This window comes from Trachymyrmex septentrionalis, unplaced genomic scaffold (genome assembly GCF_001594115.1).
Source record: "Trachymyrmex septentrionalis isolate Tsep2-gDNA-1 unplaced genomic scaffold, Tsep1.0 scaffold13, whole genome shotgun sequence".
NCBI classification, from domain to species: domain Eukaryota; kingdom Metazoa; phylum Arthropoda; class Insecta; order Hymenoptera; family Formicidae; genus Trachymyrmex; species Trachymyrmex septentrionalis.
The window spans coordinates 4,154,475-4,170,207 of NW_017304438.1; the positions used below are offsets into that span (position 1 = coordinate 4,154,475).

Genomic DNA, 15,733 nt, shown 5'->3' on the forward strand with positions numbered 1-15,733 from the left:
TGGTGGCGGTGGTGGTACAGTGGTAGCAGCGCGGCTGTACCATCGCCCAGCTAGATACCTTCTCTCCAGGTTTCTTGTACATACGGGCACATAGACACACACACACACACACGCACACACACGTGCGACAATATGAACGAAAGACGCGCGGCTGCATCGGCGCAACCGGCAAGATTGCACTCGTCACAAGTTCAGCTGAGTGACAGTCGCGTGCAATCACAACGCGACGCTGATTAAACATTCGCGTGTCGTGCACATGCTCTTGCACGCCGACGGTCTTTAACCTTGGCTACATGCACAGAGAACTTTGACAAATGTGGACTCGCGGGCAATGAGATCCAATAAGACTTACTGTCTTTCTCCGAACATACGTTCGATGTACGAGGGTATGTTCGAAAAATTCTATTCTTATATGATTGAACACATATTTCTTTTTTTATTTTTCATAACATAAACCCTTTTTAGTTAAATATACTTATTCTAACGATATTCTTACTTTTTTTTGTACCGTCTGTATATGATTTCTTAAATCTTCAGAAATCTAAAGTTAGTTTCATCGATTAATTTGAGACGGATCTTTTCCTTGCTTCATGTTTAGAAGTAGGAAAAAGCTACTGGGGACTAAATCTAGTAAATATGGTGCGCATGGAAACAATTCAAAGAGCAATTTATACTCGTACAATATCGTAACTGCAATTGAAGAAGTATGAGCGGGTGCATTGCCATGATAGAACCAAACGTTGGTTGCTTTACATGAGCGAAACAAAGAAATTAATGAATGCATCTGAAATTTTAATAGTAGTTCTGGGCGGGATCAAACTTATCTAAAATTATAGCATATACGAGTATATTTGATATTTGTGGCGTTATTTCTGTGTCAAGCCGAGAACTTTTCGAACTACCCTCATATCTAATCTTCTTCCTATTTTTTTTTCTTTTTCTCAAACATTTTTAACGACGAAATTACGCTAACTGTTATGACAAGATTAAATGATAATACATACATCAGATATGTGTGACAACTGATATTACAATTATTTACCTGCCGCAGTAACGGAATAATTATACCGCAACACATTATTCGATGCAATAATCATATTTGTTAATTACTTCATTACAATCTATTTACATAATTATATCGTTCATTATTTGCGTTATTATATCGGGTGCATAATTATAATTATAATTTTATTTAGGAATACGCAATTGCGTGGCGAGTTCGCGAGTCTGGTCTGAAATTTTTTGGACTGGAAGAAGAGAGCACGAGAATTATATACAGTGTTAAACGAAAGCATTAGTGCAGCAGATTGTTATTACAGAATAAAGTCAGTATTTAAAAAAATAGCAGCAAACTGTTTATTTCTACAAAAATTTTACTTCTTTTTATACTCTCTTTATATTTATATTACAATGATGTAAATTGACATAAACTAATGTAATCACAGAAGAAAAAGTAATCCGGTTTGTGTCCAAGTTTTGATAACGCCTCAAGTAAGATTTATGATTTATCAATGACATAATTTTTATATTTCAAACTGTATAACTGTTCAATATTCATATTATTTATATGATGTGCAAAATGATTTGTTTCTGTTAATAAATTGAAAAAGCGTAATATAGAGATTTAAATGTCTGTTTCGTCGTTTATTACAATCATTATACAAATTTTTGCAATAAACATCCGGCTCGGTTCGCAGCCATTATTATTTCAGAAAAATAATCCACTATTTCTTGTAATTCAGTTAAAAACTAAACTAAACGATACAAAGAACAAATGTCGGGACTTCTTTACGTTTCTCCTTAGGTCTGTTTTCTGTGACTGAACTAGTGTACACTTTTGGGACTTCAAGTAAAACAGGTATATATTGTTTAATATTTAGCGAAAGCGAGAAAGAGAGTTCTAGTGCAGTCTAGTGCAGGAATAAAAAAAACAGACGTCTTGCTTAATGGAAAATACTAAATTGTGCAAACTTAGCACAACTGACAGTTAAGGTGTGTTATATAAATACACATTAATTGTCAGTTGTGCTAATAATTTTGTCCAAGAAAATATTTTTGGAAGATGTTCTTGACTTTTTCTTGTAATTGTATTTATTTCATTATGTTGATTTCTATAATTTTTAATTATATGTGAAAATAAAAAATTAAGTGTTTTATCAAAATTATTATTTTTCTGCCACTTTCTTTAGAGAAATAGATCATTTCACAGTAGCAACCGCATTATGTCAACGCTTTCGTTTAGCACCGTACATGTTCGAATTTCGTCCTGAGTATAATCAATCTTTGTTTTATCGCGTTGCCCACTTAATCGTCGGAGCATTGAGACATGATTCGAAAATGGATGGATTCTGGATGCTTGCACCCGCATAGATGTCAATCGTTGCATCACAGAGATGTATGCATCGCCATGATTTCGTATCGTAAAGTCATCGTCATTAGAGAGTCCCATTCATTGTCGGCTTACTCGTCTGTATTTAATCGGCTTCGGAATAGAAACGAACAGAAAATTGTTCCGATTCGATAAATTCGGTGGGAACTTGTTACAGGCGTGTGTAAAGAAAACGCTTGCAGCAACGTAATTAATTAAATCCACGTCTGGCGTTTTACTTTGACTTGTTCGGCTATCACCCATAAAATGACATCAACGTTAATAAATCGTATGCGAATAAACATTAGCGGAGAGAGCCTGCAACGTTTATCATATATTTATGGCGCATTACAATCGAATAATATTGTTACAAATGTTACGTCTGAATTTACAGATCGCAATTAAACATTCTGTCCTACCCGTTCGCCCGTCAACCGGCAAATTAATTCGCCGACAGATAACAGAAAGAGGCGTGTGACAAATTGTTAACAAACCGACTAGAAAGTAACGATTTATCGTACGTTTTACGTACCGAGGAACGTCGCGCGAAAGAAACTTGTAGCCGAAAGGTCACTGATTGTCACGTAATTACGATTCATATCAAAATAACAGCTATACTTTGCGTGGAAATTTTTCTATTATTTAATTTTAAGGAAGGAAAGCCCACGCAGGTTTTAATAGCGAAAACAATTCTTTATACCATCAATTCATTTAACAATAAAAGAATAAAAGCCATTCAGGTCATTCTCAGTATTGTTTGCAATTTAAAATTCACAAACAACTCAATCTGAATAACGGTGTCAAATTAATCTCCTCGCGATTTCCTTGCTTTTTATTGCGTAAAATTTTCATATAGTCGAAATGACATGCGAGCGACAAGCAAACGGTGTATCTTTGTACATATTTTATTATTCGTTATTTACATTGAATTATTAATATACATACAGAGGATGACCTAATGATAAGATCGAATTTATTCTTTTGTCATTAAATGAAGTGATGGCATATTGATGGTATTCAAAATTGTTTTTATTATAAGAATCTGCATAGATTTCCATGCTCCTTCTTTAATGATATTGATTTATTCTCAAAGTTTTGTTTATATATATATATTCTTATTTTTTTTTTTTTTTTACTTAATCGATTCCAGTTATCGAGGTGAGGCAAACATTATTTTCGCAATCGCCACTCGTGATCTTCCTGCCGGCATCTTCGCGGCAGTTACCGAGACTATCGAGGGGATTTTTCCGTGGGATATCACGACGACGCCCCGTGTAACCACCTTGCCTTTATGCAAGCGGTGGAAGGTGCTTGTGTGTACTCAGGCTCCCCGTCATATCGCATAAGCCGTGAGGTAGTTTAGTTTGTCGAGAGTTCAGGTACAGGTAATTACCTACTGGCTACCGGCGTCAGGTGGTAGTGACACGGTAGCGTCGACCTCCTCCTCGTTTACCTCCTTCTCTTCTTACTTGCGCGTACCATCTTCTCTTTCCTCTCTCCCCTCTTTCTCTCTCCCTCCTTCTCTCTCTCTCTCTCTCTCTCTCTCTCTTTCGATACTTCGTCCATTCGCACGTACTCACGCAAAAATACCTCATGACGAACAGTTCCATTAGCTTAATGAGACCGTCTCTCCTGTCGATAGATCGACCGTCTTATCTGACAACCTTCATATGCGCAAAGTTCGGGTTTCGCATTAATTATTTGACGCTTTATCCGATATGCTTAAAATCTGGTTAATTTTCCGATGGTTATGAAAGGCCTGAGTTTTCAGTAAGTCGATAATTAATCGCAAAAAGCCATTTATAATCTATAAATCCGATAGTTCGTGTTAGATTAATTATTATACTCGGCTTGTAAACATGTGTTGTCATGTTGGTTTACAGCCTTAGATTGTACGTTTTATGGGATACTTGCGGATCTTTAATTATATGCTAATTATGCGCCCGTATATATAATATAATAAATGTTTCAACCAGTAAAAAGGTTTTTAGCGCGAATTTGTTATGGTAATAACACTTCGAGGATATAACTGTCATTTCGATAATGTCACTGCATTATTGACAGAAAACAATTAAGAGATATGAGTAATAATTATTCCTGAACGGGGTGGAAGAACTTATAAATTATATTTCAAATAATTTTCCATTTCTTTAAATAGCTTTGCTGTACTATTTTCTGATGTTCCTGACATTTTTTAATTTTTGTAATATTTTATTAATTAATAATTGAATTTTGTAACTTTTTCCAATATCTCATTTTTATAATATCTTTATAAAATTTTATATTATTGAAATAAAAGCTTTTTTTTATTAGGCACTATTCGTACACGCTAATTTTATACTAAAAAAATTAAATATCAATAAATATTTGTTTGGACATCATCTTAATTACAAGAATTTTGAAGAATAATATGTATTTTTATTTAATGTTTTATATAAAATTTATCTAAAATAATTTATTTAAAAAATTTTTTTCTAGAACATCCGTAACTCGACACAGGTAGCTCACTGATCAAAACTATTTTATTCTCTTACATCGGTAAATAAACATTTGATACATTTAATAATTGTTTTAATGGTTTTCTTTCAAAGCTATGATTCTACACTACATGATTCTGCAATGAGAAAAAACTAAGATAAAAATATTAAATTTTCTTAGGTGATTGCCATCCCTAATTTTTTGAATTTAACTCTACCACTTCTGAAATAAAAGAGTGACACAATGAATTAAAAATCTCTTTTAAATTAAGATAAAAATTCTACCTTCGCACGCGAGCACGAAACCTGATAATTAATCTACCCACAGGAAAATATTATTTGCTAAGAAAAGTAATTATTTAGTATATTTTCTTTCTTTTAAACAACGTTTATCTTTAACAAAGAATATTTCTTGATAACAATCTTAAAATACATACTCATTACAAATTTTAGGAAAAAACTCATTATTACGTACTCCAAACAAAAATTTATTTTTTTAAAGAGTATATTATGAAATTGATCGAAAAAGCAAATTTATAAATAAGAAATCGAATTTGTGTTTTAATTTAAGAATTGAAGTACTAACTTACTAGGATTCAGAATGAATTTGTTGCTTGTGAATAAATTTTTATTAAATTTGCGGATATGTGGGGACTTTTGAAATATTTAAAACAAGTAATTATTATTTGCATACAGCCTGTATTCTGCTGTGTATTCACAATTGTCTACGATTTCACCGATAACCGGCTCGAACGATCAATAGCGAGTACCACAACGCGAAGGAATTCGCTGAAGGGGTCAGCCTTGCAGAGGATCGTCGCTGTCGATCGAGCCGTGTCACACGAGCTCGGCTGTAACGTTTCGTTATCGGCATACTCGGCATGCTCTCGTCGTTTTCGCCACGCATGCCGCAGGCGTTCCACGAGAGATAACGCCGCGCGCGCACAGAACGGGGACAAGACAAGGTAGATGACACGGCCCGTAATTGCATGTTATCCGTTGCATCCACGCGCGGGCGTGTCCGCGTGCCTGGGCGCACGTGCATATACACCCAACGGTGAGACGCGTGTGCAAGTATGCACGCAAGTATATGTATGTGTACGTTTGTACAGAAGAGTGTTTGCGCTACTGAATCCGGCTGCCCGTTCCACGTGCCCTCGTGCTTGACGTCCCACGGATAGGCGACACAAAGGACGTTTGTGGTGGCGCCGCGCCGTGCTTTTCCGAGCTCGAACGGGTCTCTTTCGTTGTTTCAAATGTAAATAATGTCTGTGTTCCGAAATGCCCATCCGCGGCTTTATCGGATGACCCGTCATTGGAGTCGCGTGGATCAACTTGCAACGAAATAGCCTTTGCCCTCGGTATCGGTCGAAGCATCGCAATTGTATGACAGTTCTTTTTTTATCGGAGAGACGTTGGAAATTTTTTATCTATTGACATCTCCGAAAACTTCAAGAAAGTTTCAATTAAAAACTCGAACAATATTATTTTCTTGGTTTATTAGAAGTTTATACGATTTGTTGTGGATATCATAGTAAATTTATAATTATAATAAGTTAATGAATAGATCTAATTAAATAATAAACGAAATGCTATATTCAGTCCAAACAGATCTCGGTGTTTAAATATTTTGGTATGAATTTATATATATATATAATCAATTCTGCAAATCGCGTATCGAAATCTTTTTCAGTCTTGAAACGTAATTAGAATAAAATTAGTAGTAATGTCCATTATTGAATTGACAAGCAATTTAATAACATTGGTGCTAATAAGCATTTTAATATTAGTTAAAAGAATATTAAAACAATATGTTTAATGAAGATATAATATTTACCATATTTTATGGCAAATTAAGCGGCTTTACAGATAAATAAATATTAAAAATTAGGCATTGTAAATCGATTTGAGCCCACAATATAGTTATCTTCGGATTAATTACAATTATAGTTTCGAGTGTCATTAAGAATATGTTTAAACGCAAGACACTTGAAGGCCAGAACTGATTCTTATTGCAGCATCCTCCGCAACGCGGGAGAAGTCTTCGCGCGAGGAAACGGTCCAGCCTGAGGCGCATTCGCCTTCCTCTCAGCAGCATCAAAGGATCGGTCAGCAGAAGCAAACAAACGGCCCTCGAGCGGAATACAAAGGCGCATCCGGTTGCTCTAGGTCTTCTGATAACGACAGCCCTTTGCCTTCGCAATCGCTCAAGCCTGAGCTTGAGGAGGCTGCTACAGGTACTGCAAATGCTGGGCTCAGGACGACGGACGAGCAGAGCGATGGCGCCGTGTTAGTGAACGGCACTGCCGGTGTGTCCCGATGTGTCAGTGGTATCTTCGCGGGACATGGCAAGCTCAAGAGGTTGCTGGGCACTCTGGTGCAATTTGCCACCGATATCTCAGCAGACACGGGTGATACGGTGCGCACGCTGGTACTCGCGCTTCTGGTAGGTAAACAATGTATCTTTATATATTTGCACTTTTTAAAAGTGAATCAGTGACTTCAATGTAATTATCAGCGAATATTTACTGTTTTTCAGTAATAATACACTGATTCTCTCTCACTTTTTAGAAGTTATGATTTTCTGTAGATTCAGGCTGTGCGTTCCGATTTACTGCCAATATTGAAAAGCTATAGTATACATTATGTGCACTATAGATTTTCAACACTGGCAGTGAATATCGGAATACACTTTCAATCTGCATAAATCATAAATTCTAAAAGTAAATCAGTATTATTATTGTATTATTATTGAAAAACAGTAATATTCGTTCGTGATCAGTTATAAATGTAACACCGAAGACTGAAATCAGTAATAATACACTGATTCACTTTTAGAGAGTAGCAGTTTTATAATAGTTCGTACTTAAAAAAAAAATAGCAATTGAAATTCTTTAGAGTGGAATCTCATTCTAAAGAGGGAAAATTGAGCCAGTCTCTCGACACCAGTCTTGAAAAAGAGATTCAGTTTTCATTTTTTAAGAATGAGAATTTCTCTCTTTAGGTATTCACTCTAAAAGTTGTAGAGTGTAATAAATTTTAATTTAATTAGATAAATTAATTTTCTAAGATACTTTGATAACGCGTTAATATTTTTATATACAAATATTTAATCACACGCACGAATAAAATAATAATGCGTAACACGTATATATAATCGGGATTAGTATTGTTAATTTTGTATTTAACTTTCTATTGATATTCTAATAAACTTTAGCGTGGCACGTTTACATTATATGAACCGTTAGCTTATTAGCAAATAAATCTCTGGTAGCTTATCTCGCATTGCACCACGTAGTTTGCAGATCATCTTCATATAAGACCTTTCTGGATTTACGAATTCTTTTAGTATCAACAATAAAGTAATATACGCGTACCAGCTGACGAAGTTTTCAGCTGCGTGCTGAAATCACGAGATTGCTGTGTATGCGTGATATTGCATCATCGTTAAGTGCATCCGTATAATAAATTATATAGACATTTCTCTCAATAGCAGATATTACTTTACATTATTAAAATAGATTAATGATTTCCTTTCAATTTAACAAGAGGGACAATTATTTACTTAACAATTTATGAAAAATTAGTCATAAAACTTGAAGCTCATAATTTCGTTGTGAAAAAATATACTTTTCAACGACATTTCATCGGTTACATTTTGGCAATGATAACGTCATGAAAATTCGTGGTCCAGTTGTAACTAACAAGCGTCAGATAAACGATTCTGCAATGTGCATGCGTGCATGCGGCACGGGATGAAAAAAAGCATAGTTAATCGATGCCGGCCGTACCGTGTCGTTAAACAGCTCGTAAATATTCAAAGTACGTACATAATGCATAATGTCGTCGTGTGTACCGAGCGTGCATACGTCCCGGAAACGTGACATCTGGTGACCGTGCTTAACTGTAAAACGATCGCGGCACGTGACAAACGCAAAACCAAATCCAACCAAAGCCGCGCGCGCAACTCGTTCCGGAAACGCGTTTCGCTTCGGGATCCGATCTTTTTGTCGACGATTGAATTACACGCGGCGCTCGCCGTGTCGTTAATTGCAGAGCGGCAGCATGACCGCGGAGGAGTTTCATTCGGCGTTACAGGAGGCGACCAACTTTCCACTCAGAAGCTTCGTCTTGCCGTATCTCAAGCACACCCTGCCCTCCCTGCAGAGGGACCTGAGTAACGCGGCCAGGGCGAATAATCAGGTAAAACAATTTTACTATGATTTTTTTACAATCACTTATTCATTCGCAATAAAGAACAGTTTCGAAATGTTGAAATATCTAAAAATTTAGATAGATACATAAAATATGAAAATAATTTTGACAGACCATTAAAGTAATTTTATGTTTATAGTTGCTTTCTATTTACATACAAGCGTAACTAAGTCTGAAGTGAGCTGAGTATTTTATACTCAGATTAATGACGTTACTACTTGCTTACCTTGGTAAAAAGTTATCATAGCAGTGTTCCAAAATTTACTGCCAGCGCTGAAAATCTAGTTTCCCTGGTGAAAATTTTTCTCAAAATTTTTCATATAATTTTTCAGAATTTCTGTATAAATTTTGTAATTTTTTCATCACATTTTTTACACGAATTGGAACACATTTCTCAGAAAATCTACATCTTTTCTCAGAATTTTTATGAAATATCGTAAGATTTCTAATTTTTTGTAAGTATAATATCTGATCAAATCTTATAAAATCTAAAAAATATTAAAAAAAATTTTTTTTTAATTATGGGATGAGAAATTGCAGAATATTTCAGAATTCACTTGTGAATGAACAAATCTGAGAGATGTAAACTTTCCGAATATTTCTGAGTATTTCTGAAAAATGTTCCAATTTGTAAAAAATTCATAAAAATTATGAAAAAAATTTTCACCAGGATTACGTTACGTATACTATACATTTTTAGTATTGACAATGAATTTAGAATACAGTCTACATGTCAGCACTGGTTTATAACTTCACTTTGAAATAAGTTTACGAGACTCACTAAAGCACACCACCTCGATCTTGTGTAGATTATACTATAGGTAAAAACTCAATTGAATTTCATTTGTCAGAATGCAAAAGGAACGCAGATTTAATTGAATTATGACGTTACAAGTGAGAATTATCTGAGAATCGATCGTAAATGAAAAGCAACTTATGTGAGATACTCAAATTGTATGTAAAACACTTAATTTGCTAGAATGTCATAATTTTTTGCAATATTGCTCATCAAGCTTGAGCGTCTCCTAGAGAGAGAGTTATTTTGATAATTTAACAAAATTTTCAGATTTTATACGTGGCTAAATTTTTAGATACTCCAGCAAAACAGTTTTTTTCATGTTGCGAAACGAAAATTTATTTTCACGCATATAAAAAGTAAAAATTCACTGACGAGATGGATCGCACTTGCATCACGGAACATTTTTTCAGACGTAACAATTATTATTATTATTATTTTACTCTATACTGTATTATAATGCACTTTTATCTCGAGGTTACTTTTCAAGAGTCTGCATTTTTGACTAATACAATTTACAAGTTGTAAGAGAAAAAAATATCCATATGATGTTTCTCCATGGATTCGGTAAAGTGTCATAAGGCCGCAATGAGAATAACGGTGACGGCTGATTCACAAGCAGTCCGATGCTTTATTGGAGCCACCACGGTGGTCATAAATCACTGCACTCGTGTGCGGCGCAACGCGGTGCGGCGCGTAACGATGCATGAAGACGCGCATTCCCCGCGCTGGCAAAAATCGCTACCTCGCGGCCGAGATCTGTCACAATAAGTTACTTGCATCGGATATATGTCGGATCGGAATTAAATACAATTCTAATTCTTTTATTCGTTACTAATTTTAAATAATTTAATTTTTACAGAAATCTAGGACTGGCCAATTTAATTTGTAAAAGATAGTAATTACTTATTTATTTGAAGTACTAAAAGCACTCTGAGCAATAATGTTTTTAATACTTTTAATACTAAAAAATAATAATTTAGTAGCATTTAATATCTACTTATAATTCTTATATTAATTACTGTATTTCAATATTAAGACCTGATTTTATTAGAATCATGTTAAAAAAATTTTTTTTTAATTCAATACGCACTTTAATGAATAATAATTCATATTAAATGATTAATTATTTTTAAATTTTTCAAAACTATTCTTTCAATATACACATTATTATAATTATTATGTACATCAAATAATTAAATAATGTTGAAGGAATTAAATAACTGGAACTTCAACTGATGTCTTTAAATTTAATAAATTAGACGTACACAGATCTGAAGTTAATCGATAATAATTAATCGGTCAGTATTAAATTTCTGTAAGGGAAGTTAACATTTGTATATGTTTAAACTTTTCAGATAATTACAGACACACGATATTCTTCGTATTTATCTCAAGATATCAATTATTCTTTAAATTCTTTTAAGATATCTTGCACATTTTTTTCTACTAAAAAAATGTTATTTGTTATCATTTCCATTTATCGAAAAAGAGCATAACTTGCTACTTACTCTCGTGCAAGTACGCGGTACTTCGTAAAATCGCGCGCTCCATTAACAATTCGCGGCGTACGCGATTTTTTTATCATCTCATCCCTGATGGGAAATCCTGCGGCGAAATAGGGAGAGACCGACAGATTCAACGTGACATTACGCCGTTCTAAATGGGTGGATCGATGTTGCACGTGGTCGACTCGCGTTCCAAGCATGCGGCCGCATCTCGAGATTCTCGAGAAGGAAAGATCACCGCAGCGTTTGTTATGCAGGAACCGGTCCATGCCCTCTCGAAGATGTCGCACGTGCCTGATGTCTCTCTTTCTCTCTCTCTCTCTCTCTCTCTCTCTCTCTCTCTCTCTCTCTCTCCTTCTTCTTTCTTTCCCTCTTTCTTTTTCTCGCTTAGATCGCGCGCCGGGCCATAAATTTGTATGCACTACTGCGCTCGAACAAGCGCGCCCCCGAATCCTTTTCCGCCTTTGCTCCGCCGCACAACATTGTGGCCAGTATGGAACCACAAAGTATGCCGTTCAAGATAATAGACGAGTCACCGCGGATTCACGCAAGGGGAGATGTATGTTTATTTCCTTCCCTTCTAAATTCTCGAAAGAGAAGAAAAATCTCTTTCTCCTTTCCTTCTTTTCTTTACAAGATCTGCAAAATAAATTATCGAATATTAAGGCGAGCGATTGTTTAAATGTAAATTGTATAGTATTCTTTTTTTTTTAGAATAAGAAAAATTAATTTTGATAGAAAAATTTGGATGTTTAATTAAAATTTTAACGATTATTTCTGTTAAATATATTTTTAATTTTTTTTTTTTGCTAAAAATTATCGTAAAATAACGTAATTTTGAAATGTTACGTAGCGAGCGGTTGAATTTAGATTTCGTTTATATCTCGCAATGAAGTAATGATTAATTATTCATTAGTTAAATTTTAAACCGAGCTCTAAGCGGCTGCTACGTCAGATGTCAGTTTCCCAGATTATAAAATTCATTTTCCAAACCAGCGACTGCGGCGGTACATCCGCCGCTTTATTTCTTTGTGGCGCTGCAACTTTTAGCCAATACGATTGTGAAGTAACTATATACGACGAATATATTAATATACGAAAAAGTACATAAATTATACGAAATAATATATGAATATGAAATTTAAAACCTTAGAAATAGCAGAGATATTTTCTTCTCATTTGAAGCTGTATCGCCAGAACGTTCAACGTTGAATAATACAAGAATTACAAGCGTCTCGTCAGATCGCTACGAGGGAACAATTCATTTTAAATACACCCCGGAATCTGCGTGAGAAATTGCGTGAGTGTCAGGTCCGGGACACTCCGTACAGCGAACGCGACGCGGAAGCGCGGGAGGATACGGTAAAATCAACACAGAGGCAAGGCTGACCGGCTGGCAGGTTGTTTTAATTTCCCAAGCTACTTTCCGATCGTCGGTGGGAGCATGCCAGTCTGTTCCAAGATGGATGAACGACTCGGTATGTAGCGGGAGGGAGGGAAACGTGCGGATCGGGAAAAAAAAACGCCATGATTTTTACCCTTCTACCCGAATCTCTCGCAGCGCGAACGCGTTGTGGATATACACGCGAAATGCGGAGCTTGATAGTCACGCGATAATACGCGTGATACGTGACACGCGATCACGCACGTACTCTTTCAACGAATCACATTCAATTATTTCGCGCGGATAAAGCGATAAAAGAGTGTTTCGTGATAGCCTCGTTGATTCCTGTCTTATCAAGCCTTTTTCTGCGCAGCGAATTAACAAATTTGAAAAATTATGCGATAATAAGTCCTCGTAGAAGCTACCTTTTTTTTTTGTATATGAAATAATTTAGGCTTAGATAGGAAGAATTGCTTGGGGAGGAATCGATTAAATAACGCTGCATTTCAGAGAATTATAAGGGAGCTTGAAACTGTTCGTCTGTAATGTATATAATCTCGTCCTTAAAATTATCCCTTGCATACAATTTCTCGCGCTGAATCCGTGGATGTACGATTTAATCCGGTATACTTTGGCCATTCATGTACGCATCGGTTAGTTTGAATCCGGTGCTTGCAATTATTTATCTGCAAAAAAAAAAGAGAAGAGTCTCTTTTATTATTACCGTATTTCATATCGGGCGGTAATGTTTATGCAAATTTACGGGGAATTAACATTAGAGAAAATACATTAACGCTTTTATATGCGTTTCCGTGGGTACAAATCTGTGTCGTATTAAAATTAAGAGTATTTGCGAAAAAGTATTCGGTTTCTTGCGCCGAGCACGCGCATGAACAGATGTGAAAGAGAAACTCGGAATATTTTTTAACGCGTTTCAAATTAAATTGGAGCGCAGATTATAAATTTGACAAATATATTTGTAAATTTGCATGTGAATTTTGTTATTAAGATTTACTTCGATTGGAAATAGGATTCTTTCTCTTATTTGAAATATTTTTTAAGATACCAAAAAACAATCTACTGATTATGGAAATAAGTATTATGAACAGCTTTAAAATATTAGAATAGTGAAATTGTATGAGAGACAATAATTAAATAGAAATCATTTCTTCGCATATTTAACTCGAAAAGTTTAATAAATCAAGTAAAACATATTTTTTTGGAGGAAAAAAATCAATTTTGCTTTTCAACATATAGTCTTTTTTGAAGGTTAGTCATTTGGTGCCAAATTTGAAAGCACAGTTTCTCGAATCAATTGTTTCGTACAGAACATTCGTTGGAATTGAGTAATTTTGTATTCGCGGTGCAACGTAAAGCCTTAATGTAAAGAAGCTGATTGCATTGGATCAATTGATACACATCGTACCTTCAATTTCCACGACGCGGCGCCGCGAAATTTGAGTCTGGGAGGATTAATGGGAGTCTTCTCTCGCTTACGCTACTGTCCACAGCTGTTGCCCGTCTCGAAGGCGAGCGAAACGGAAAGAGTGAGACGCGCCACGTCGGGCGACAGACGCTTTCGGAGGGGTAACGAATTGCAAATTAATAGCGAGCATTTACATTTCTGCCGGCGCGATGAAGGCGCACGTGAGGATCGAAAGTCGCAAGCGCGACGGCTTGGTTTTCCGGTTTTCCTTTCACGACATCTTCTCCAAGTCTCGACGTAACTCGGCATCATATACATGTAAATCGTCGCAACTTCTTAAAAGATTTGTTTCTTAAAAGTTGTCGATTAAGAACTTGTATCTGGTAGATTAGCATTTTTACAATAGTCTCGTATATATTTTTGAAAAGTAATAAGTTGCTGTTTTAGAAGTAATTAGAAAACCTTTTCAAGATCACAACGAGAGATTTTTTTTCTTTGCAGTGTTTTGAAGATGTTCAGTATTATTAAATTGTTTGTCAATTTAATTTGTGATATTACGTACTTCAACTTCAGTTTAGTTTCCAACTGTGTTTCAAGACCGATAATATTAGCGCATAATTTGAACTAGAAGTTGTAAAATTTGCAAAAATATTAGAGATAAAGTCATGTTATCTTTTTTTAATTAGTTGTTAAGAAGAAGATAATGTAATCTTAGCATTCACCGTATCTGGATTTACGTTATTGCAAAAACTTCCTATTATTAGGCATCAGATTCATTTCGATCGAACATAAAAACTCTCTAATAAGGACAAGAACCGCAGTTTTATATATAAGGTAGTAGTTTTAATAAAATCGGCGAGAAAAGGGCATTCATTTTTTCTTTTTCTCATTCTATTCTAGTTTTTCTTATCTATTTTTCTCTCGCTTTCTCTCTCTCTCTCTCTCTCTCTCTCTCTTTCTCTCTCTCAGGAATTGTTAAAACATGGTGAACCAATCAAAAGTGACTTTCTCATGTCTAGACTCTTATTAGAGGGTTTTTAATCAAACATGGCCTTCTTCGTTCGTTGTGTTAATAAATTTATTCTTAGTATTTTTTAAGTGCACGATTGATGAGAAATATAAATTATTACATCTTAAATTAAAAAGAGAGAGAGAGAGAGAGAGAGAGAGAGAGAGAGAATGTATGCGTATTCGTGTTCTATTAAAGCATTAAATATGCTGGCTATATACTAAAAAAAACTTGATCTGCTTTAATTATTTTACTTACTTGAGAATATATTTTAATATTCTTGTCATCAATTATAAACAATTTATTGATTATTCGAAGAGTCAAATTAAATTTGATAAAGGAGCATAAAAATCATTTCGCAGGATATACGTGTAAGTGTGTATTAAACAATGCCTTCGTAAATATACATACGAGTATAGCAAACGTTTCAACCTTATATTAGGTAATCTTCAGTGCTTATAGAAAATTTAAATTATGTAACGACGCTGGTATATTCTCAATATATAAATTAACAATCCATTAATTTATAAAAATATTTAATTACAATATT

The 15,733-nt window shown here is 34.9% G+C and overlaps 1 protein-coding gene across 1 annotated transcript in view; it reads left to right on the forward strand.

The window, feature by feature from the left end:
* The window catches only part of LOC108756668 (protein CBFA2T2), a 57,023-nt gene that overhangs the window by 33,797 nt on the left and 7,493 nt on the right, over positions 1 to 15,733 (forward strand). The window contains exons 3-4 of the mRNA XM_018500657.1: positions 6,864 to 7,291; positions 8,902 to 9,048. Coding sequence (XP_018356159.1) covers positions 6,864 to 7,291; positions 8,902 to 9,048 — 575 coding nt within the window. The remainder of the gene's footprint in view (positions 1 to 6,863; positions 7,292 to 8,901; positions 9,049 to 15,733) is intronic.